A 27945-nucleotide genomic window follows, 5' to 3' on the forward strand; every position below is an offset into this window, starting at 1 on the left:
CCTGGATCACAATATACACTGCCTGGATGACAAAATACACTGCCTGGATGACAACATACACTGCCTGGATGACAATATACACTGCCTGGATGACAACATACACTGTCTGAATGACAATATACACTGTCTGGATGACAACATACGGTGCCTGGATGACAACATACACTGCCTGGATGACAACATACACTGCCTGGATGACAGTATACACTGTCTAGATGACAATATACAATGCCTGGATGACAAAATACACTGCCTGGATGACAGTATACACTGTCTAGATGACAATATACAATGCCTGGGTGACAACATACACTGCCTGGATGACAATATATACTGGCTGGATGTCAACATACACTACCTGGATGACAATATACACTGCCTGGATGACAATATACACTGTCTGGATGAGAATACACACTGCCTGGATAACAACATACACTGCCAGGATGAAAATATACACTGCCTGGATGACAATGCACACTGCCTGGATGACAATATACACTCCCTGGATGACAACATACACTGCCTGGATGACAACATACACTGCCTGGATCACAATATACACTGTCTAGATGACAATATACACTGTCTGGATGACAACATACACTGACTGGATGAGAATATACACTGGCTGTATGACAATATACACTGCATGGATGACAACATTCACTGCCTGGATGACAACATACACTGCCTGGATGACAGTATACTCTGTCTAGATGACAATATACAATGCCTGGACGACAACATACACTGCCTGGATGACAGTATACACTGTCTAGATGAAAATATACACTACCTGGTTGACAATACACACTGCCCGGATGACAACATACACAGCCTGGACCACAATATACAGTGTCTGGGTGACAATATACACTGCCTGGATTACAATACACACTGCCTGGATGACAATGCACACTGCCTGGATGACAATATACACTCCCTGTATGACAACATACACTGCCTGGATGACAACATACACTGCCTGGATCACAATATACACTGTCTAGATGACAATATACACTGTCTGGATGACAACATACACTTACTGGATGAGAATATACACTGGCTGTATGACAATATACACTGCATGGATGACAACATACACTCCCTGGATGACAACATACACTGCCTGGATGAGAATATACACTGCCTGGATGACAACATATACTGCCTGGATGACAATACACACTGCCTGGATGACAATATACACTGCCTGGATGACAACATACACTGCCTGGATGACAATATACACTGCCTGGATGACAACATACACAGCCTGGATGACAATATACACTGCCTGGATGAGAATATACACTGCCTGGATGACAATATTCACTGCCTGGATGACAACATACATTGCCTGGATAACAATATACACTGCCTAGATGACAACATACACTGCCTGGATGACAACATACACTGCCTGGATGACAATATCCACTGCCTGGATGATAATATACACTGCCTGGATGACAATATCCACTGCCTGGATGACAACATACACTCCCTGGATGACAACATACACTGCGTAGATGACAGTATACTCTCCCTGGATGACAACATACACTGTCTGGATGACAGTATATATATACACTGCCTGGATGGCAACATACACTGCCTGGATGACAATATCCACTGCCTGGATGACAACATACACTCCCTGGATGACAACATACACTGCCTAGATGACAGTATACACTCCCTGGATGACAACATACACCGCCTGCATGACAGTATATATATACACTGCCTGGATGACAACATACACTGCCTGGATGACAGTATACTCTGTCTAGATGACAATATACAATGCCTGGACGACAACATACACTGCCTGGATGACAGTATACACTGTCTAGATGACAATATATAATGCCTGGGTGACAACATACACTGCCTGGATGACAATATATACTGGCTGGATGTCAACATACACTACCTGGATGACAATATACACTGCCTGGATGACAATAAACACTGTCTGGATGAGAATACACACTGCCTTGATAACAACATATACTGCCAGGATGACAGTATACACTGCCTGGATGACAAAATACAGTGCATAGATGACAATATACACTACCTGGATGACAATATACACTACCTGGATGACAACATACACTGCATGGATGACAATATGCACTACCTGGTTGACAATACACTGTGCGCATGGGCACGTGAGTTGAGTCGGTTGTGGGTAGAAACCCGGAGAGAGATCGAGAAGACAAGTTCACCGTGCGGTAACAATAACTCAACAGTTTATTCACTTCACTCGATTACATGTAAGTTACAATGAAACAACAAACAAACTACTAATAATAACACCGGGATGTGATTGGTTGAAATAACTGTGGGTGTGGCAACAGCAGTGGGTGTCTAATTAGGTCAGACTAACAGTCTCCACATTACTCCCGGCGGCAGAAATAAATACTACATGTACATGCATTGTAGTAACGAACAAATCACTAGAAAATCGAATAAAACATAAAAAATATAAGCGAATAATAGAATAACAACGTTGATGTTCACAAAAAGAATACGAACTAAACAATTTAAAATTAAACGGTAACTAGCACAAATCAAGTCATCAAAATGTTCGATTTAAGAAGTAGGACCTGACCAGTCATTAATCCAATCCCTAATTCTTTGTCGGGCTCTGATGTTCGCCTCACGCCGTGGAGGCCGATTAGAAATAACATTAGCAGTACGTGTGTCATTAGAATCGTTAATATGTCTATTGTTATCAGTGTCCAAGATTTGTATATTATCAGTGTCCAAGCATTGCATATTATCCGTAGAGACTTCAATAGGATATAGTTTCACAATAGGACGATTTGTTTTACCGTTACGCGTTCTGATATTTGCAGCGCGAGTTATACCGTCGTTTCCTGTTATAAGAGACTCGACCACGGCTAAATCCCATAACGTACGTTTCTTGTTGTCTGAATGTACAAGTACAACGTCTCCAGACTTGATCGCGTTTGTTAATTTCCCGGTTTTTTGTCGTTCATGTCGTTCTCGGAGTGCTGATAAATATTCTAACTCCCATTTTTTCCAAAGTCGATCCATAGTTTCACTGAGCTTCGTGGCACGTTTATGGAGAGTTTCCTTTGTTTCGTACGTCGGATCGATGAGTTCCTCCATGTCGATAGTTACATGTGGCAATGTGTTCAACGTACGGCCATGGAGTAAGTGAGCTGGGGTGAGGGGAGTCGCCTCTGCGTCGTCACCATAAACATAAGTTATCGGACGGTTGTTTATTGTTGTTTCTATTTCGCACAATATAGTATTCATTTCATCCATTGTGACGAATGCGCGACGAAGTACTTTCTTTAACGTGTTCTTTGTCATACCAATCATGCGTTCATAGAAACCTCCCCACCAAGGAGCGCGTTTTGGAATGAATGTCCACTGAATGTGATGGTTTGCAAGGAAGGCTTTTACTTGCGGGTGTTGAACAGATCGTTGATTTCCTTAGCGGCGGATAAGTAGGTCGTGGCGTTGTCGGAAACGATTCGTGTAGGCAGAGATCTGCGCGCCGCAAAACGTCGAAAAGCGCGGAGAAAACTATCGGTTGATAAATCTTGAACCAATTCCAAGTGTATTGCTCTGGTATTAGCACACGTGAAGAGACATATGTAACATTTTCTCTCGCCGCCATTTTCCCGTTTAACGTAAAGTTCACCAGTGAAATCAATGCCACAAACCTGAAAGGGTTCAGATTTCTGGGTGCGATAGTTAGGCAGAGGGGCGGTGATTGGTTTCATGTAAGAACGTCCGGTAACACGTTTGCATATTACACATTTCCGTAGTAACGCCTTGACGGTAGCTCTAATCCTTGTAATCCAGTATGTTTGACGTAATAACGTGACAGTACTTTGTAGTCCGGAATGTAGTGATCTTTCATGGGCATCACGAACTAGTAAATTCGTAAACTGGTGATCAGGAGGTATTAAAATTGGAAACTTAGCATTGTCTCCAATGGGCGCATTGTGTAGACGACCACCACAGCGGATGACGTGTTGTTTATCAATAAATAAACGAAGTTGTCGAATTAAAGGCGAGGCTTTGTTATTTTCAACTTGTAGGAATTCACGTTCTTTTTGATAACGCGTCTTCTGTACATATACTACCCATTTTGATTGTGCCTGCGTGATTTCGTTCGCTGCTAACTCATTCAGATTTCGAGATTGTGCAGGTTTTTTGATGTTATCGACGAACCTTAAAACAAGCGCGGTAATACGATTTAACTTTTGTAAAGAGTTGTATCGATTTATATCAACAATTTGACCAATGCCGGTAGTACTGACAGTGTCCAAACCAGCATTGGTTTGACCGATGATGTCAGTGTTGACTTTGTCAGCGTTTTCAGTAGAATCGTGAAGCTCGATCTGTTCATCAGTTGTACATGTTGGGGTTTTCTTATTCAGAACGTTGTTATGTACGCATTTCGGGCCATGCCACCAAAGTTTAGAATTGTTGAGCTGCTCTGTAGTTATTCCTCTTGTCAAAAGATCGGCGGGGTTTTGAGTTGTTGGAATGTATCGATAGTCCCTGAATGAAAACGATTTAATTTCCTCGATGCGATGTCTGACGAATGCCGGTAATTTAGCTTTGCTGTTAATCCAGCTTAATACAATTTGACTGTCCGAGAAGAGAATTTTCTCCTCAATATGAAGGCGTGCAGATAGTTGGTTTTCAACGAATTTTGTAAGTCTTGTTCCTAACACAGCTGCCATAAGTTCCAGTCGTGGTAGGGTGATGTCTTTCACTGGTGCAACTCGGGATTTGGCCATGACTAGATTTGCCGATGTGTTTGATACAAGATAGACAGATGCACCATACGCTTTAGTGCTGCTGTCCACAAAGCATACGAGTTTATAAGAGTTCGTTTCCTCGGCGTTAGTGTACAGGCGTGGAACGGTGATATTGGATGCATTTCGTAAGTCCGTTTCAATTTTCGACCAAGTGTTCGTTAAATGTGTCGGCAGTTCTTTATCCCATTCAAGATTCTCCTTCCATAATGTCTGTATAAATATTTTGGCTTTTACATGAACCGGATTTAATAGTCCGAGTGGATCAAACAAACAATTCGTACGTCTAACAATTTCTCGTTTAGTTATCTTCTCGGTAGGTTGGTGTTCGTACGATTTGTAGCCGATAGTATCTGTATTTGTATTCCACTTCATACCAAGTAATGATGGGTTATTGTCATCGAGTAAAACTCCGTCCTTCCTAGCGATGTCTTGCAATAGAGAACTGTTTGTTGACCACGAACGGAGATTGAACCCAGCGGAAGTAGTCAAATCGTTGGCGTCGTTGTAGTACGAAATAGCATCGACGTCATTCTTTGCACCACTTAGAACGTTGTCGACATATATATTTTCGCGTAGATCCCTGGCGGTGTTAGTGTCAAACATTTGTAGGTGTTTTCGAATAACAGCATTTAAAATGGCGGGGCTGGCGACTGATCCAAAAAGAACAGATGAGAAACGGAAGACAATAAAGTCACTTTCTGTGTCGGTCGGATCCGAAAGCCATAGAAACTTTGTAAATTCTCTGTCCTCTTCATGAAGAGCCACGTGTAAAAATGCTTTCTCCAAATCACTGACCAAGGCTATCGGATGCGTACGGAATCTTAGCAATATACCTGCTAAATCATTAAGTAACATGGGACCCTTATCGAGACAGTCGTTAAGACTCGGAGTTTGACAAGTATTGCAGCTGCAATCATAGACAATCCTAATTGGTGTAGTGGGGGAGTCCTTTTTGACGGCATGGTGAGGAAGGTAGTGCCCTTGATTCGGATTATCGGAGTCCAGTCGTTCAATAAACCCACGGTGTTCTTGCTCCTTTATAATACGGTCGTAAACAGGAAGTAAATCGGATGGAAGCTTACGTACCATATGACGTGTTCGTTTTTCGACGATCCGCCTATTTGTTGGTAATACCGGGTGATTTTCTTTCCAGGGAAGTCGGGCAAAGTATTGTTTGTCGCGTTGTTCGATATTCTGTTCGCAAAACGTTTCGAATTCGTCTGCCTTGTCATCAGTAGAGTCCGTGTTGGCAGGTTCACGAATGCCAATGGTGTCAAAATCCCAGAGTTTAGTTACGGGATCGTCAGTTGGTGAATATGCGTTCACGTGAAAGCTGGTGACGTCAGTTGGGAATGACGCATCACGTGACGTTGGTCCAGAGAGTAGGTAACCAAAACGAGATGAAACAGCGGTCGGCCCGTTGCCTTTGATGGTTTTGTCGCCCACGAATGACCAATAATGATCGGCACCAATCAAAAGAGATATGTTCAAATATTTATGGTTTACAGCAGGATGCGCTAGCTGGAGTCCTTTGATGTGCGGTAAATTCAGTACAGCTGGACAAATATGATTGTTAATTGGATTGCAGATTTCAGGAACAATTAACGTAGATATTGATATATCGGGGCCCCATGTTGTTTTTACCGTCAACGTTACGTAATTGAGCCTTTTCGGCGCAGATTTCTTATTGCCAAAGGTGGAGATTTGGACCGATGTTTGTCCGTCTGGCGTCAGGTGTAAATGTTCGGCTAATTTCTCAGAGATAAACGATCTTGTAGCTCCTTCGTCAAATAGGATTGTTGCGTCGGCCGATGCTTTATCCGAGTAGACTTGAGTAATCGCCGTTTTGAGAAGTACGTTGCCGCTAGTTGATTGAAGGTCGGTTGACACAGAATTAGCGTGGATTTTCTGGCTGTTGGTATTGCTTGAAGTGTCTGGTTTCGATAGTTTTGGCGATTGTTTGAACGCATGATGAATCGTAGTGTGGTGTTTGCTGTCGCATTTCCGACATTTAAAGACAGATTGACAAGATCGCGAAGAGTGTCCTTTGCTTAAACAATTAAAACATAGTCCTTTCGTTTTGATGATCTCGAAGCGTTGCATATGGTCGGTTACGTTCGTGCAATCGAAGGGACGATGTGAATTACTGCAGAAAACACAATCTGGTTTGCGAGTTTTTGTGTTGGTGTGAAGTGCTTGAGCAGAGAACTGTACATTACGCATAGGCGATTCGTTGTAGGCGAAAGACGATACGGAATTGTTAGAGATTTCGCCAGCCTCCATTGCTTCGATCTCCTTACACACAGATTCACGTAGATTTTTAAATGACCAATCGTCGGTTCCATGGTCGCGAGTGATGATTCGACGGAAATTTCCTGGAAGTTTTTCTAGGATGATAGGTATGAGGAAATCTCCGTACGAGTCTTCGCTCTTCCCAAGTGCTTCTAAGCCTCTTCTGTAACTCTCCATGTTGTCGTAGAAAAACTTTAGTGAGGATAAGTCATTAGACGGTTTTGGCAATTCCCAAAGTGCTTTCATATATGCATTTCGTATTTTATGTTTCAGTCCGTAACGTCGTTTTAGTAATTCTAAGGCGTGTTTGTAGTTCTCGTTTGTCAGTTGTAATCCCTCGATTACTTTAGCCGCTTCTCCCTTTACATGTGCTCGTAGGTATTGAAATTTATTTACCTCATCCAACATGTCGTCCTTGTCTATAGCTGCTTCAAACGTGTCGATAAAACTTTGCCAAGAAAGAATATCACCTGAAAATTCTTCGAGATCTAGTTTAGGTAGATTTACAGTTCGTCTTCTGGACGCTGAGTTGTTACTTGTGAACGACGTGCTTGACATTTCAGATGATGTCTGTGTTGTTGGCGTTGTTGGTGTATCGGCGCGTTGGATGAAGTTCCTTATCTCCACGATTCTTTCTTTGATATCAATGACGTAGTTGTCTGCATCAAGAAATAGATTGTCGAACTCTGTTTCGTCGGCTCTTTTGAGAATTTCTTCATCCAATGCTCTGATCTGCTCCAATCTTGATGTAATATCTTCATGCGTTGCGATGAGAACGTCTTTTTCATGTTGCGTCAATGGGTCATCTTTGGACATGATGTCAGTGGCTTTTTGTAACTGTCTCGTCATTTGAGCACGGTGTCCTCTTCTACTTGCAGAATGTTTAACTCGTTCTGCCATGTTTCTATGCGTTGTAGAATTTCCTCCAAAGTACGTTGATCCTGGTCTCGGCACCAAATGTGCGCAAGGGCACGTGAGTTGAGTCGGTTGTGGGTAGAAACCCGGAGAGAGATCGAGAAGACAAGTTCACCGTGCGGTAACAATAACTCAACAGTTTATTCACTTCACTCGATTACATGTAAGTTACAATGAAACAACAAACAAACTACTAATAATAACACCGGGATGTGATTGGTTGAAATAACTGTGGGTGTGGCAACAGCAGTGGGTGTCTAATTAGGTCAGACTAACAGTCTCCACATACACACTGCCTGGATGACAACATACACTGCCTGGATGACACTATACACTGCCTGGATGACGATATACACTGCCTGGATGACAACATATACTGCCTGGATGACAACATACACTGCCTGGGTGACAATATACACTGCCTGGATTACAATACCCACTGCCTGGATGACAATGCACACTGCCTGGATGACAATATACACTCCCTGGATGACAACATACACTGCCTGGATGACAACATACACTGCCTGGATCACAATATACACTGTCTAGATGACAATATACACTGTCTGGATGACAACATACACTGACTGGATGAGAATATACACTGGCTGTATGACTATATACACTGCATGGATGACAACATTCACTGCCTGGATGAGAATATACACTGCATGGATGACAACATACACTGCCTGGATAACAACATACACTGCCTGGATGACAACATACACTGACTGGATGACAATATACGCTGCCTGGATGACAACATACACTGCATGGATGACAATATACACTGCCTGGATGACAATATCCACTGCCTGGATGATAATATACACTGCCTGGATGACAACATACACTCCCTGGATGACAACATACACTGCCTAGATGACAGTATACACTCCCTGGATGACAACATACACCGCCTGGATGACAGTATATATATACACTGCGTGGATGACAACATACACTCCCTGGATGACAACATACACTGCCTGGATGACAACATACACTGCCTGGATAACAACATACACTGCCTGGATGACAACATACAATGTCAGTATGACAGTATACACTGCCTGGATGACAGTATACACTGCCTGGATGACAAAATACAGTACATTGATGACAATATACACTGCCTGGATGACAATATACACTGCCTGGTTGACAATACACACTGCCTGGATGACAACATACACTGCCTTGATGACACTATACACTGTCTGGATGTCAATATACACTGCCTGGATGACAATAGACACTGCCTGGATGACACTATACACTGCCTGGACGACAACATACACTGCCTGGATGACAATACACACTACATTGTTGACAATACACACTGCCTGGATGACAAAATACCCTGCCTGGATCACAATATACACTGCCTGGATGACAAAATACACTGCCTGGATGACAACATACACTGCCTGGATGACAATATACACTGCCTGGATGACAACATACACTGTCTGAATGACAATATACACTGTCTGGATGACAACATACGCTGCCTGGGTGACAACATACACTGCCTGGATGACAATATATACTGGCTGGATGTCAACATACACTACCTGGATGACAATATACACTGCCTGGATGACAATATACACTGCCTGGATGACAATATATACTGGCTGGATGTCAACATACACTACCTGGATGACAATATACACTGCCTGGATGACAATATACACTGTCTGGATGAGAATACACACTGCCTGGATAACAACATACACTGCCAGGATGACAGTATACACTGCCTGGATGACAAAATACAGTGCATAGATGACTATATACACTACCTGGATGACAATATACACTACCTGGATGACAACATACACTGCATGGATGACAATATGCACTACCTGGTTGACAATACACACTGCCTGGATGACAACATACACTGCCTGGATGACACTATACACTGCCTGGATGACAATATACACTGCCTGGATAACAACATAGACTGCCTGGATGAAAATATAGACTGCCTGGATGACAATGCACACTGCCTGGATGACAATATACACTCCCTGGATGACAACATACACTGCCTGGATGACAACATACACTGCCTGGATCACAATATACACTGTCTAGATGACAATATACACTGTCTGGATGACAACATACACTGACTGGATGAGAATATACACTGGCTGTATGACAATATACAATGCATGGATGACAACATTCACTGCCTGGATGACAACATACACTGCCTGGATGACAGTATACTCTGTCTAGATGACAATATACAATGCCTGGACGACAACATACACTGCCTGGATGACAGTATACACTGTCTAGATGAAAATATACACTACCTGGTTGACAATACACACTGCCCGGATGACAACACACACAGCCTGGACCACAATATACAGTGTCTGGGTGACAATATACACTGCCTGGATTACAATACACACTGCCTGGATGACAATGCACACTGCCTGGATGACAATATACACTCCCTGGATGACAACATACACTGCCTGGATGACAACATACACTGCCTGGATCACAATATACACTGTCTAGATGACAATATACACTGTCTGGATGACAACATACACTTACTGGATGAGAATATACACTGGCTGTATGACAATATACACTGCATGGATGACAACATTCACTGCCTGGATGACAACATACACTGCCTGGATGACAGTATACTCTGTCTAGATGACAATATACAATGCCTGGACGACAACATACACTGCCTGGATGACAGTATACACTGTCTAGATGACAATATATAATGCCTGGGTGACAACATACACTGCCTGGATGACAATATATACTGCCTGGATGTCAACATACACTACCTGGATGACAATATACACTGCCTGGATGACAATAAACACTGTCTGGATGAGAATACACACTGCCTGGATAACAACATATACTGCCAGGATGACAGTATACACTGCCTGGATGACAAAATACAGTGCATAGATGACAATATACACTACCTGGATGACAATATACACTACCTGGATGACAACATATACTGCATGGATGACAATATGCACTACCTGGTTGACAATACACACTGCCTGGATGACAACATACACTGCCTGGATGACACTATACACTGCCTGGATGACAATATACACTGCCTGGATGACAACATATACTGCCTGGATGACAACATACACTGCCTGGGTGACAATATACACTGCCTGGTTTACAATACCCACTGCCTGGATGACAATGCACACTGCCTGGATGACAATATACACTCCCTGGATGACAACATACACTGCCTGGATGACAACATACACTGCCTGGATCACAATATACACTGTCTAGATGACAATATACACTGTCTGGATGACAACATACACTACCTGGATGACAATATACACTGCCTGGATGACAATAAACACTGTCTGGATGAGAATACACACTGCCTGGATGAGAATATACACTGCATGGATGACAACATACACTGCCTGGATAACAACATACACTGCCTGGATGACAACATACACTGACTGGATGACAATATACACTGCCTGGATGACAACATACACTGACTGGATGACAATATACACTGCGTGGATGACAATGCACACGGCCTGGATGACAACATACACTGCGTGGATGGCAACATACACTGCCTAGATGACAACATACACTGCCTGGATGACAACATACACTGCCTGGATGACAATATCCACTGCCTGGATGATAATATACACTGCCTGGATGACAATATCCACTGCCTGGATGACAACATACACTCCCTGGATGACAACATACACTGCGTAGATGACAGTATACACTCCCTGGATGACAACATACACTGCCTGGATGACAGTATATATATACACTGCCTGGATGACAACATACACTGCCTGGATGACAATATCCACTGCCTGGATGATAATATACACTGCCTGGATGACAATATCCACTGCCTGGATGACAACATACACTCCCTGGATGACAACATACACTGCGTAGATGACAGTATACACTCCCTGGATGACAACATACACTGCCTGGATGACAGTATATATATACACTGCCTGGATGGCAACATACACTCCCTGGATGACAACATACACTGCCTGGATGAGAATATACACTGCCTGGATGACAACATATACTGTCTGGATGACAATACACACTGCCTGGATGACAATATACACTGCCTGGATGACAACATACACAGCCTGGATGACAATATACACTGCCTGGATGACAACATACACAGCCTGGATGACAATATACACTGCCTGGATGAGAATATACACTGCCTGGATGACAATATACACTGCCTGGATGACAACATACATTGCCTGGATAACAATATACACTGCCTAGATGACAACATACACTGCCTGGATGACAATATCCACTGCCTGGATGATAATATACACTGCCTGGATGTCAATATCCACTGCCTGGATGACAACATACACTCCCTGGATGACAACATACACTGCGTAGATGACAGTATACACTCTCTGGATGACAACATACACTGCCTGGATGACAGTATATATATACACTGCCTGGATGGCAACATACACTGCCTGGATGACAATATCCACTGCCTGGATGACAACATACACTCCCTGGATGACAACATACACTGCCTAGATGACAGTATACACTCCCTGGATGACAACATACACCGCCTGCATGACAGTATATATATACACTGCGTGGATGACAACATACACTCCCTGGATGACAACATACACTGCCTGGATGAGAATATACACTGCCTGGATGACAATATATACAGCCTGGATGACAATACACACTGCCTGGATGACAATATACACTGCCTGGATGAAAACATACACTGCCTGGATGACAATATACACTGCCTGGATAACAACATACATTGCGTGGATGACAATGCACACTGCCTGGATGACTTTATACACTGCCTGGATGACAACATACACTGCCTGGATCACAATATACACTGTCTAGATGACAATATACACTGTCTGGATGACAACATACACTGCCTGGATGAGAATATACACTGGCTATATGACAATATACACTGCATGGAGGACAACATACACTGCCTGGATGACAATATACACTGCCTGGATGACAATATACACTGCCTGGTTGACAACATACACAGCCTGGATGACAATATACACTGCCTGTATGACAATATACACTGCCTGGATGACAACATACACAGCCTGGATGACAATATACACTGCCTGGATGAGAATATACACTGCCTGGATGACAATATACACTGCCTGGATGACAACATACATTGCCTGGATAACAATATACACTGCCAAGATGACAACATACACTGCCTGGATGACAACATACACTGCCTGGATGACAATATCCACTGCCTGGATGATAATATACACTGCCTGGATGACAATATCCACTGCCTGGATGACAACATACACTCCCTGGATGACAACATACACTGCGTAGATGACAGTATACACTCCCTGGATGACAACATACACTGCCTGGATGACAGTATATATATACACTGCCTGGATGGCAACATACTCTGCCTGGATGACAATATCCACTGCCTGGATGACAACATACACTCCCTGGATGACAACATACACTGCCTAGATGACAGTATACACTCCCTGGATGACAACATACACCGCCTGGATGACAGTATATATATACACTGCCTGGATGTCAATATCCACTGCCTGGATGACAACATACACTCCCTGGATGACAACATACACTGCGTAGATGACAGTATACACTCCCTGGATGACAACATACACTGCCTGGATGACAGTATATATATACACTGCCTGGATGGCAACATACACTGCCTGGATGACAATATCCACTGCCTGGATGACAACATACACTCCCTGGATGACAACATACACTGCCTAGATGACAGTATACACTCCCTGGATGACAACATACACCGCCTGCATGACAGTATATATATACACTGCGTGGATGACAACATACACTCCCTGGATGACAACATACACTGCCTGGATGAGAATATACACTGCCTGGATGACAATATATACAGCCTGGATGACAATACACACTGCCTGGATGACAATATACACTGCCTGGATGAAAACATACACTGCCTGGATGACAATATACACTGCCTGGATAACAACATACATTGCGTGGATGACAATGCACACTGCCTGGATGACTTTATACACTGCCTGGATGACAACATACACTGCCTGGATCACAATATACACTGTCTAGATGACAATATACACTGTCTGGATGACAACATACACTGCCTGGATGAGAATATACACTGGCTATATGACAGTATACACTGCATGGAGGACAACATACACTGCCTGGATGACAATATACACTGCCTGGATGACAATATACACTGCCTGGTTGACAACATACACAGCCTGGATGACAATATACACTGCCTGTATGACAATATACACTGCCTGGATGACAACATATACAGCCTGGATGACAATATACACTGCCTGGATGAGAATATACACTGCCTGGATGACAATATACACTCCCTGGATGACAACATACACCGCCTGGATGACAGTATATATATACACTGCGTGGATGACAACATACACTCCCTGGATGACAACATACACTGCCTGGATGAGAATATACGCTGCCTGGATGACAACATATATTGCCTGGATGACAATACACACTGCCTGGATGAAGACATACACTGCGTGGATGACAATGTACACTGCCTGGATAACAACATACATTGCGTGGATAACAACATACACAGTCTGGATGACAACATACACTGCCTGGATGACAACATACACTGCCTGGATAACAACATACACTGTCAGTATGACAGTATGCACTGCCTGGATGACAGTATACACTGCCTGGATGACAAAAAACAGTACATAGATGACAATATACTCTGCCTGGATGACAATATACACTGCCTGGATAACAACATACACTTCCTGGATGACAATATACAATGTTAGTATGACAGTATACACTGCCTGGATGACAGTATACACTGCCTGAATGACAAAATACAGTACATATATAGATGACAATATACACTGCCTGGATGACAATATACACTGCCTGGTTGACAATACACACTGCCTGGATGACAACATACACTGCCTTGATGACAATATACACTGCCTGGATGTCAATATAAACTGCCTGGATGACACTATACACTACCTGGATGACACTATACACTGCCAGGACGACAACATACACTGCCTGGATGACAATACACACTACTTGGTTGACAATACACACTGCTTGGATGACAAAATAACCTGCCTGGATCACAATATACACTGCCTGGATGACAACATACACTGCCTGGATGACAACATACACTGCCTGGATGACAATATACACTGCCTGGATGACAACATACACTGTCTGAATGACAATATACACTGTTTGGATGACAATATACACTGCCTGGATGACAAAATACAGTACATTGATGACAATATACACTGCCTGGATGACAATATACACTGACTGGTTGGCAATACACACTGCCTGGTTGACAACATACACTGCCTTGATCACAATATACACTGCCTGGATGTCAATATACATTGCATGTATGACAACATACACTGCCTGGATAACAACATACACTGTCTGGATGACAACATACACTGCCTGGAAGACAATATACACTGCCTGGATGACAACATACACTGCATGGATGACAACATACACTGCTTGGATCACAATATACACTGCCTGGATGACAACGTACACTGCGTGGATGACAACATACACTGCTTGGATGACAACATACACTGCATGGATGACAATACACAATGCCTGGATGACAATATACACTGCCTGGTTGACAACATACACTGCCTGAATGACAATATACACTGGCTGGATGTCAACATACTCTGCCAGGATGACAATATACACTGCCTGGATAACAACATACACTGCCTGGATGACAACATACAATGTCAGTATGACAGTATACACTGCCTGGATGACAGTATACACTGCCTGGATGACAAAATACAGTACATTGATGACAATATACACTGCCTGGATGACAATATACACTGCCTGGTTGACAATACACACTGCCTGGATGACAACATACACTGCCTTGATGACACTATACACTGTCTGGATGTCAATATACACTGCCTGGATGACAATAGACACTGCCTGGATGACACTATACACTGCCTGGACGACAACATACACTGCCTGGATGACAATACACACTACATTGTTGACAATACACACTGCCTGGATGACAAAATACCCTGCCTGGATCACAATATACACTGCCTGGATGACAAAATACACTGCCTGGATGACAACATACACTGCCTGGATGACAATATACACTGCCTGGATGACAACATACACTGTCTGAATGACAATATACACTGTCTGGATGACAACATACGCTGCCTGGATGACAACATACACTGCCTGGATGACAACATACACTGCCTGGATGACAGTATACACTGTCTAGATGACAATATACAATGCCTGGATGACAAAATACACTGCCTGGATGACAGTATACACTGTCTAGATGACAATATACAATGCCTGGGTGACAACATACACTGCCTGGATGACAATATATACTGGCTGGATGTCAACATACACTACCTGGATGAAAATTTACACTGCCTGGATGACAATATACACTGTCTGGATGAGAATACACACTGCCTGGATAACAACATATACTGCCAGGATGACAGTATACACTGCCTGGATGACAAAATACAGTGCATAGATGACAATATACACTACCTGGATGACAATATACACTACCTGGATGACAACATACACTGCATGGATGACAATATGCACTACCTGGTTGACAATACACACTGCCTGGATGACAACATACACTGCCTGGATGACACTATACACTGCCTGGATGACAATATACACTGCCTGGATAACAACATAGACTGCCTGGATGAAAATATACACTACCTGGTTGACAATACACACTGCCCGGATGACAACATACACAGCCTGGACCACAATATACAGTGTCTGGGTGACAATATACACTGCCTGGATTACAATACACACTGCCTGGATGACAATGCACACTGCCTGGATGACAATATACACTCCCTGGATGACAACATACACTGCCTGGATGACAACATACACTGCCTGGTTCACAATATACACTGTCTAGATGACAATATACACTGTCTGGATGACAACATACACTGACTGGATGAGAATATACACTGGCTGTATGACAATATACACTGCATGGATGACAACATTCACTGCCTGGATGACAACATACACTGCCTGGATGACAGTATACTCTGTCTAGATGACAATATACAATGCCTGGACGACAACATACACTGCCTGGATGACAGTATACACTGTCTAGATGAAAATATACACTACATGGTTGACAATACACACTGCCCGGATGACAACATACACATCCTGGACCACAATATACAGTGTCTGGGTGACAATATACACTGCCTGGATTACAATACACACTGCCTGGATGACAATGCACACTGCCTGAATGACAATATACACTCCCTGGATGACAACATACACTGCCTGGATGACAACATACACTGCCTGGATCACAATATACACTGTCTAGATGACAATATACACTGTCTGGATGACAACATACACTTACTGGATGGGAATATACACTGGCTGTATGACAATATACACTGCATGGATGACAACATTCACTGCCTGGATGACAACATACACTGCCTGGATGACAGTATACACTGTCTAGATGACAATATACAATGCCTGGATGACAAAATACACTGCCTGGATGACAGTATACACTGTCTAGATGACAATATACAATGCCTGGGTGACAACATACACTGCCTGGATGACAATATATACTGGCTGGATGTCAACATACACTACCTGGATGACAATATACACTGCCTGGATGACAATATACACTGTCTGGATGAGAATACACACTGCCTGGATAACAACATATACTGCCAGGATGACAGTATACACTGCCTGGATGACAAAATACAGTGCATAGATGACAATATACACTACCTGGATGACAATATACACTACCTGGATGACAACATACACTGTATGGATGACAATATGCACTACCTGGTTGACAATACACACTGCCTGGATGACAACATACACTGCCTGGATGACACTATACACTGCCTGGATGACAATATACACTGCCTGGATAACAACATAGACTGCCTGGATGAAAATATACACTACCTGGTTGACAATACACACTGCCCGGATGACAACATACACAGCCTGGACCACAATATACAGTGTCTGGGTGACAATATACACTGCCTGGATTACAATACACACTGCCTGGATGACAATGCACACTGCCTGGATGACAATATACACTCCCTGGATGACAACATACACTGCCTGGATGACAACATACACTGCCTGGATCACAATATACACTGTCTAGATGACAATATACACTGTCTGGATGACAACATACACTGACTGGATGAGAATATACACTGGCTGTATGACAATATACACTGCATGGATGACAACATTCACTGCCTGGATGACAACATACACTGCCTGGATGACAGTATACTCTGTCTAGATGACAATATACAATGCCTGGACGACAACATACACTGCCTGGATGACAGTATACACTGTCTAGATGAAAATATACACTACATGGTTGACAATACACACTGCCCGGATGACAACATACACAGCCTGGACCACAATATACAGTGTCTGGGTGACAATATACACTGCCTGGATTACAATACACACTGCCTGGATGTCAACATACACTACCTGGATGAAAATTTACACTGCCTGGATGACAATATACACTGTCTGGATGAGAATACACACTGCCTGGATAACAACATATACTGCCAGGATGACAGTATACACGGCCTGGATGACAAAATACAGTGCATAGATGACAATATACACTACCTGGATGACAATATACACTACCTGGATGACAACATACACTGCATGGATGACAATATGCACTACCTGGTTGACAATACACACTGCCTGGATGACAACATACACTGCCTGGATGACACTATACACTGCCTGGATGACAATATACACTGCCTGGATGACAACATATACTGCGTGGATGACAACATACACTGCCTGGGTGACAATATACACTGCCTGGATTACAATACCCACTGCCTGGATGACAATGCACACTGCCTGGATGACAATATACACTCCCTGGATGACAACATACACTGCCTGGATGACAACATACACTGCCTGGATCACAATATACACTGTCTAGATGACAATATACACTGTCTGGATGACAACATACACTGACTGGATGAGAATATACACTGGCTGTATGACAATATACACTGCATGGATGACAACATTCACTGCCTGGATGACAACATACACTGCCTGGATGACAGTATACTCTGTCTAGATGACAATATACAATGCCTGGACGACAACATACACTGCCTGGATGACAGTATACACTGTCTAGATGAAAATATACACTACATGGTTGACAATACACACTGCCCGGATGACAACATACACAGCCTGGACCACAATATACACTGTCTGGGTGACAATATACACTGCCTGGATTACAATACACACTGCCTGGATGACAATGCACACTGCCTGGATGACAATATACACTCCCTGGATGACAACATACACTGCCTGGATGACAACATACACTGCCTGGATCACAATATACACTGTCTAGATGACAATATACACTGTCTGGATGACAACATACACTTACTGGATGGGAATATACACTGGCTGTATGACAATATACACTGCATGGATGACAACATTCACTGCCTGGATGACAACATACACTGCCTGGATGACAGTATACTGTGTCTAGATGACAATATACAATGCCTGGACGACAACATACACTGCCTGGATGACAGTATACACTGTCTAGATGACAATATATAATGCCTGGGTGACAACATACACTGCCTGGATGACAATATATACTGGCTGGATGTCAACATACACTACCAGGATGACAATATACACTGCCTGGATGACAATATACACTGTCTGGATGAGAATACACACTGCCTGGATAACAACATATACTGCCAGGATGACAGTATACACTGCCTGGATGACAAAATACAGTGCATAGATGACAATATACACTACCTGGATGACAATATACACTACCTGGATGACAACATACACTGCATGGATGACAATATGCACTACCTGGTTGACAATACACACTGCCTGGATGACAACATACACTGCCTGGATGACACTATACACTGCCTGGATGACAATATACACTGCCTGGATGACAACATATACTGCCTGGATGACAACATACACTGCCTGGGTGACAATATACACTGCCTGGATTACAATACCCACTGCCTGGATGACAATGCACACTGCCTGGATGACAATATACACTCCCTGGATGACAACATACACTGCCTGGATGACAACATACACTGCCTGGATCACAATATACACTGTCTAGATGACAATATACACTGTCTGGATGACAACATACACTGACTGGATGAGAATATACACTGGCTGTATGACTATATACACTGCATGGATGACAACATTCACTGCCTGGATGAGAATATACACTGCATGGATGACAACATACACTGCCTGGATAACAACATACACTGCCTGGATGACAACATACACTGACTGGATGACAATATACACTGCCTGGATGACAACATACACTGCATGGATGACAATATACACTGCGTGGATGACAATGCACACGGCCTGGATGACAACATACACTGCGTGGATGGCAACATACACTGACTGTATAACAGTATACACTGCCTGAATGACAACATACACTGCTGGATGACAATATACACTACCTGGTTGACAATACACACTGCCCGGATGACAAATACACAGCCTGGACCACAATATACAGTGTCTGGGTGACAATATACACTGCCTGGATTAGAATACACACTGCCTGGATGACAATGCACACTGCCTGGATGACAATATACACTCCCTGGATGACAACATACACTGCCTGGATGACAACATACACTGCCTGGATCACAATATACTCTGTCTAGATGACAATATACACTGTCTGGATGACAACATACACTGACTGGATGAGAATATACACTGGCTGTATGACAATATACACTGCATGGATGACAACATACACTGCCTGGATGAGAATATACACTGCATGGATGACAACATACACTGCCTGGATAACAACATACACTGCCTGGATGACAACATACACTGCCTGGATGACAACATACACTGTCTGAATGACAACATACACTGCCTGGATGACAATATACACTGCCTGTATGACAACATACATTGCATGGATGACAACATACACTGCCTGGATAACACCATACACTGTCTGGATGACAACATACACTGACTGGATGACAATATACACTGCCTGGATGACAACATACACTGCATGGATGACAATATACACTGCATGGATGACAATGCACACGGCCTGGATGACAACAGACACTGCGTGGATGGCAACATACATTGCCTGGATAACAGTATACACTGCCTCAATGACAACATACACTGCTGGATGACAATATACACTGTCTGGATGACAATATCCACTGCCTGGATGACAATATACACTGCCTTGTTGACAACATACATTGCATGGATGACAACATACACTGCCTGGAGCACAATATACACTGTCTGGATGACAATATACACTGCCTGGATGACAATGTACAATGCCTGGATGACAATATACACTGCCTGGGTGACAATATACACTGCTTGGATGACAATATACACTGCCTGAATGACAACACATACTGCCTGGATGAAAATATACACTACCTGGTTGACAATACACACTGCCCGGATGACAACATACACTGCCTGGACCACAATATACAGTGTATGGGTGACAATACACACTGCCTGGATGACAATGCACACTGCCTGGATGACAATATACACTCCCTGGATGACAACATACACTGCCTGGATGACAACATACACTGCCTGGATCACAATATACACTGTCTAGATGACAATATACACTGTCTGGATGACAACATACACTACCGGGTTGACAATACACACTGCCTGGGTGACAACATACACTGCTTGGATGACAACATATACTGCCTGGATGAAAATATACACTACCTGGTTGACAATACACACTGCCCGGATGACAACATACACAGCCTGGACCACAATATACAGTGTCTGGGTGACAATATACACTGCCTGGATTACAATACACACTGCCTGGATGACAATGCACACTGCCTGGATGACAACATACACTGCCTGGATCACAATATACTGTCTAGATGACAATATACACTGTCTGGATGACAACATACACTGACTGGATGAGAATATACACTGGCTGTATGACAATATACATTGCATGGATGACAACATACACTGCCTGGATGAGAATATACACTGCATGGATGACAACATACACTGCCTGGATAACAACATACACTGCCTGGATGACAACATACACTGCCTGGATGACAACATACACTGTCTGAATGACAACATACACTGCCTGGATGACAATATACACTGCCTGTATGACAACATACATTGCATGGATGACAACATACACTGCCTGGATAACACCATACACTGTCTGGATGACAATATACACTGACTGGATGACAATATACACTGCCTGGATGACAACATACACTGCATGGATGACAATATACACTGCATGGATGACAATGCACACGGCCTGGATGACAACATACACTGCGTGGATGGCAACATACACTGACTGTATAACAGTACACACTGCCTGAATGACAACATACACTGCTGGATGACAATATACACTGTCTGGATGACAATATCCACTGCCTGGATGACAATATACACTGCCTTGATGACAACATACATTGCATGGATGACAACATACACTGCCAGGAGCAGAATATACACTGTCTGGATGACAATATACACTGCCTGGATGACAATGTACAATGCCTGGATGACAATATACACTGGCTGGATGTCAACATACACTACCTGGATGACAATATACACTGCCTGGATGACAATATACACTGTCTGGATGAGAATACACACTGCCTGGATAACAACATACACTGCCAGGATGACAGTATACACTGCCTGGATGACAAAATACAGTGCATAGATGACAATATACACTACCTGGATGACAATATACACTACCTGGATGACAACATACACTGCATGGATGACAATATGCACTACCTGGTTGACAATACACACTGCCTATATGACAACATACACTGCCTGGATGACACTATACACTGCCTGGATGACAATATACACTGCCTGGATAACAACATAGACTGCCTGGATGAAAATATACACTACCTGGTTGACAATACACACTGCCCGGATGACAACATACACAGCCTGGACCACAATATACAGTGTCTGGGTGACAATATACACTGCCTGGATTACAATACACACTGCCTGGATGACAATATACACTCCCTGGATGACAACATACACTGCCTGGATGACAACATACACTGCCTGGATCACAATATACACTGTCTAGATGACAATATACACTGTCTGGATGACAACATACACTACCGGGTTGACAATACACACTGCCTGGATGACAACATACACTGCTTGGATGACAACATATACTGCCTGGATGAAAATATACACTACCTGGTTGACAATACACACTACCCGGATGACAACATACACAGCCTGGACCACAATATACAGTGTCTGGGTGACAATATACACTGCCTGGATTACAATACACACTGCCTGGATGACAATGCACACTGCCTGGATGACAACATACACTGCCTGGATCACAATATACTCTGTCTAGATGACAATATACACTGTCTGGATGACAACATACACTGACTGGATGAGAATATACACTGGCTGTATGACAATAAACATTGCATGGATGACAACATACACTGCCTGGATGAGAATATACACTGCATGGATGACAACATACACTGCCTGGATAACAACATACACTGCCTGGATGACAACATACACTGCCTGGATGACAACATACACTGTCTGAATGACAACATACACTGCCTGGATGACAATATACACTGCCTGTATGACAACATACATTGCATGGATGACAACATACACTGCCTGGATAACACCATACACTGTCTGGATGACAATATACACTGACTGGATGACAATATACACTGCCTGGATGACAACATACACTGCATGGATGACAATATACACTGCATGGATGACAATGCACACGGCCTGGATGACAACATACACTGCGTGGATGGCAACATACACTGACTGTATAACAGTATACACTGTCTGGATGACAATATCCACTGCCTGGATGACAATATACACTGCCTTGATGACAACATACATTGCATGGATGACAACATACACTGCCAGGAGCAGAATATACACTGTCTGGATGACAATATACACTGCCTGGATGACAATGTACAATGCCTGGATGACAATATACACTGCCTGGGTGACAATATACACTGCTTGGATGACAATATACACTGCCTGAATGACAACATATACTGCCTGGATGAAAATATACACTACCTGGTTGACAATACACACTGCCCGGATGACAACGTACACTGCCTGGACCACAACATACATTGCATGGATGACAACATACACTGCCTGGATAACACCATACACTGTCTGGATGACAATACACACTCCTGGATGACAATGCACACTGCCTGGATGACAATATACACTCCCTGGATGACAACATACACTGCCTGGATGACAACATACACTGCCTGGATCACAATATACTCTGTGTAGATGACAATATACACTGTCTGGATGACAACATACACTGACTGGATGACAATATACACTGGCTGTATTACAATATACAGTGTCTGGGTGACAATATACACTGCCTGGATTACAATACACACTGCCTGGATGACAATGCACACTGCCTGGATGACAATATACACTCCCTGGATGACAACATACACTACCGGGTTGACAATACACACTGCCTGGATGACAACATACACTGCCTGGATGACAACATATACTGCCTGGATGAAAATATACACTACCTGGTTGACAATACACACTGCCCGGATGACAACATACACAGCCTGGACCACAATATACAGTGTCTGGGTGACAGTATACACTGCCTGGATTACAATACACACTGCCTGGATGACAATGCACACTGCCTGGATGACAACATACACTGCGTGGATGGCAACATACACTGCCTGGATGACAGTATACACTGTCTAGATGACAATATACAATGCCTGGGTGACAACATACACTGCCTGGATGACAATATATACTGGCTGGATGTCAACATACACTACCTGGATGACAATATACACTGCCTGGATGACAATATACACTGCCTGGGTGACAATATACACTGCTTGGATGACAATATACACTGCCTGAATGACAACATATACTGCCTGGATGAAAATATACACTACCTGGTTGACAATACACACTGCCCGGATGACAACGTACACTGCCTGGACCACAACATACATTGCATGGATGACAACATACACTGCCTGGATAACACCATACACTGTCTGGATGACAATACACACTCCTGGATGACAATGCACACTGCCTGGATGACAATATACACTCCCTGGATGACAACATACACTGCCTGGATGACAACATACACTGCCTGGATCACAATATACTCTGTGTAGATGACAATATACACTGTCTGGATGACAACATACACTGACTGGATGACAATATACACTGGCTGTATTACAATATACAGTGTCTGGGTGACAATATACACTGCCTGGATTACAATACACACTGCCTGGATGACAATGCACACTGCCTGGATGACAATATACACTCCCTGGATGACAACATACACTACCGGGTTGACAATACACACTGCCTGGATGACAACATACACTGCCTGGATGACAACATATACTGCCTGGATGAAAATATACACTACCTGGTTGACAATACACACTGCCCGGATGACAACATACACAGCCTGGACCACAATATACAGTGTCTGGGTGACAGTATACACTGCCTGGATTACAATACACACTGCCTGGATGACAATGCACACTGCCTGGATGACAACATACACTGCGTGGATGGCAACATACACTGCCTGGATGACAGTATACACTGTCTAGATGACAATATACAATGCCTGGGTGACAACATACACTGCCTGGATGACAATATATACTGGCTGGATGTCAACATACACTACCTGGATGACAATATACACTGCCTGGATGACAATATACACTGTCTGGTTGAGAATACACACTGCCTGGATAACAACATACACTGCCAGGATGACAGTATACACTGCCTGGATGACAAAATACAGTGCATAGATGACAATATACACTACCTGGATGACAATATACACTACCTGGATGACAACATACACTGCATGGATGACAATATGCACTACCTGGTTGACAATACACACTGCCTAGATGACAACATACACTGCCTGGATGACACTATACACTGCCTGGATGACAATATACACTGCCTGGATAACAACATAGACTGCCTGGATGAAAATATACACTACCTGGTTGACAATACACACTGCCCGGATGACAACATACACAGCCTGGACCACAATATACAGTGTCTGGGTGACAATATACACTGCCTGGATTACAATACACACTGCCTGGATGACAATGCCACTGCCTGGATGACAATATACACTCCCTGGATGACAACATACACTGCCTGGATGACAACATACACTGCCTGGATCACAATATACACTGTCTAGATGACAATATACACTGTCTGGATGACAACATACACTGACTGGATGAGAATATACACTGGCTGTATGACAATATACACTGCATGGATGACAACATTCACTGCCTGGATGACAACATACACTGCCTGGATGACAGTATACTCTGTCTAGATGACAATATACAATGCCTGGACGACAACATACACTGCCTGGATGACAGTATACACTGTCTAGATGACAATATATAATGCCTGGGTGACAACATACACTGCCTGGATGACAATATATACTGGCTGGATGTCAACATACACTACCTGGATGACAATATACACTGCCTGGATGACAATATACACTGTCTGGATGAGAATACACACTGCCTGGATAACAACATATACTGCCAGGATGACAGTATACACTGCCTGGATGACAAAATACAGTGCATAGATGACAATATACACTACCTGGATGACAATATACACTACCCGGATGACAACATACACTGCCTGGATGACAACATACACTGCCTGGATGACAACATACACTGCCTGGATGACAACATACACTGCCTGGATGACACTATACACTGCCTGGATGACAATATACACTGCCTGGATGACAACATATACTGCCTGGATGACAACATACACTGCCTGGGTGACAATATACACTGCCTGGATTACAATACCCACTGCCTGGATGACAATGCACACTGCCTGGATGACAATATACACTCCCTGGATGACAACATACACTGCCTGGATGACAACATACACTGCCTGGATCACAATATACACTGTCGAGATGACAATATACACTGTCTGGATGACAACATACACTGACTGGATGAGAATATACACTGGCTGTATGACTATATACACTGCATGGATGACAACATTCACTGCCTGGATGAGAATATACACTGCATGGATGACAACATACACTGCCTGGATAACAACATACACTGCCTGGATGACAACATACACTGACTGGATGACAATATACACTGCCTGGATGACAACATACACTGCATGGATGACAATATACACTGCGTGGATGACAATGCACACGGCCTGGATGACA

The 27945-nt window shown here is 43.1% G+C and overlaps 1 protein-coding gene across 1 annotated transcript; it reads right to left on the reverse strand.

The window, feature by feature from the left end:
- Window positions 1-3449: 3449 nt before the first annotated feature.
- LOC146747440 (uncharacterized) lies at window positions 3450-8018 on the reverse strand. Its single transcript, XM_085496639.1, has one exon. It carries the CDS (start codon window positions 8016-8018, stop codon window positions 3450-3452), a length of 4569 nt encoding a protein of 1522 aa, XP_085352765.1.
- Between the last annotated feature and the right edge of the window lie 19927 nt (window positions 8019-27945).

Source organism: Saccoglossus kowalevskii, chromosome 3, assembly GCF_978046115.1.
Source record: "Saccoglossus kowalevskii chromosome 3, keSacKowa6.1, whole genome shotgun sequence".
NCBI lineage: Eukaryota > Metazoa > Hemichordata > Enteropneusta > Harrimaniidae > Saccoglossus > Saccoglossus kowalevskii.

What these genes read in the sequence shown, in the direction of transcription:
- LOC146747440 (XM_085496639.1), bottom strand. Translation starts at nt 8,018, where the DNA reads ATGGCAGAACGAGTTAAACATTCTGCAAGTAGAAGAGGACACCGTGCT.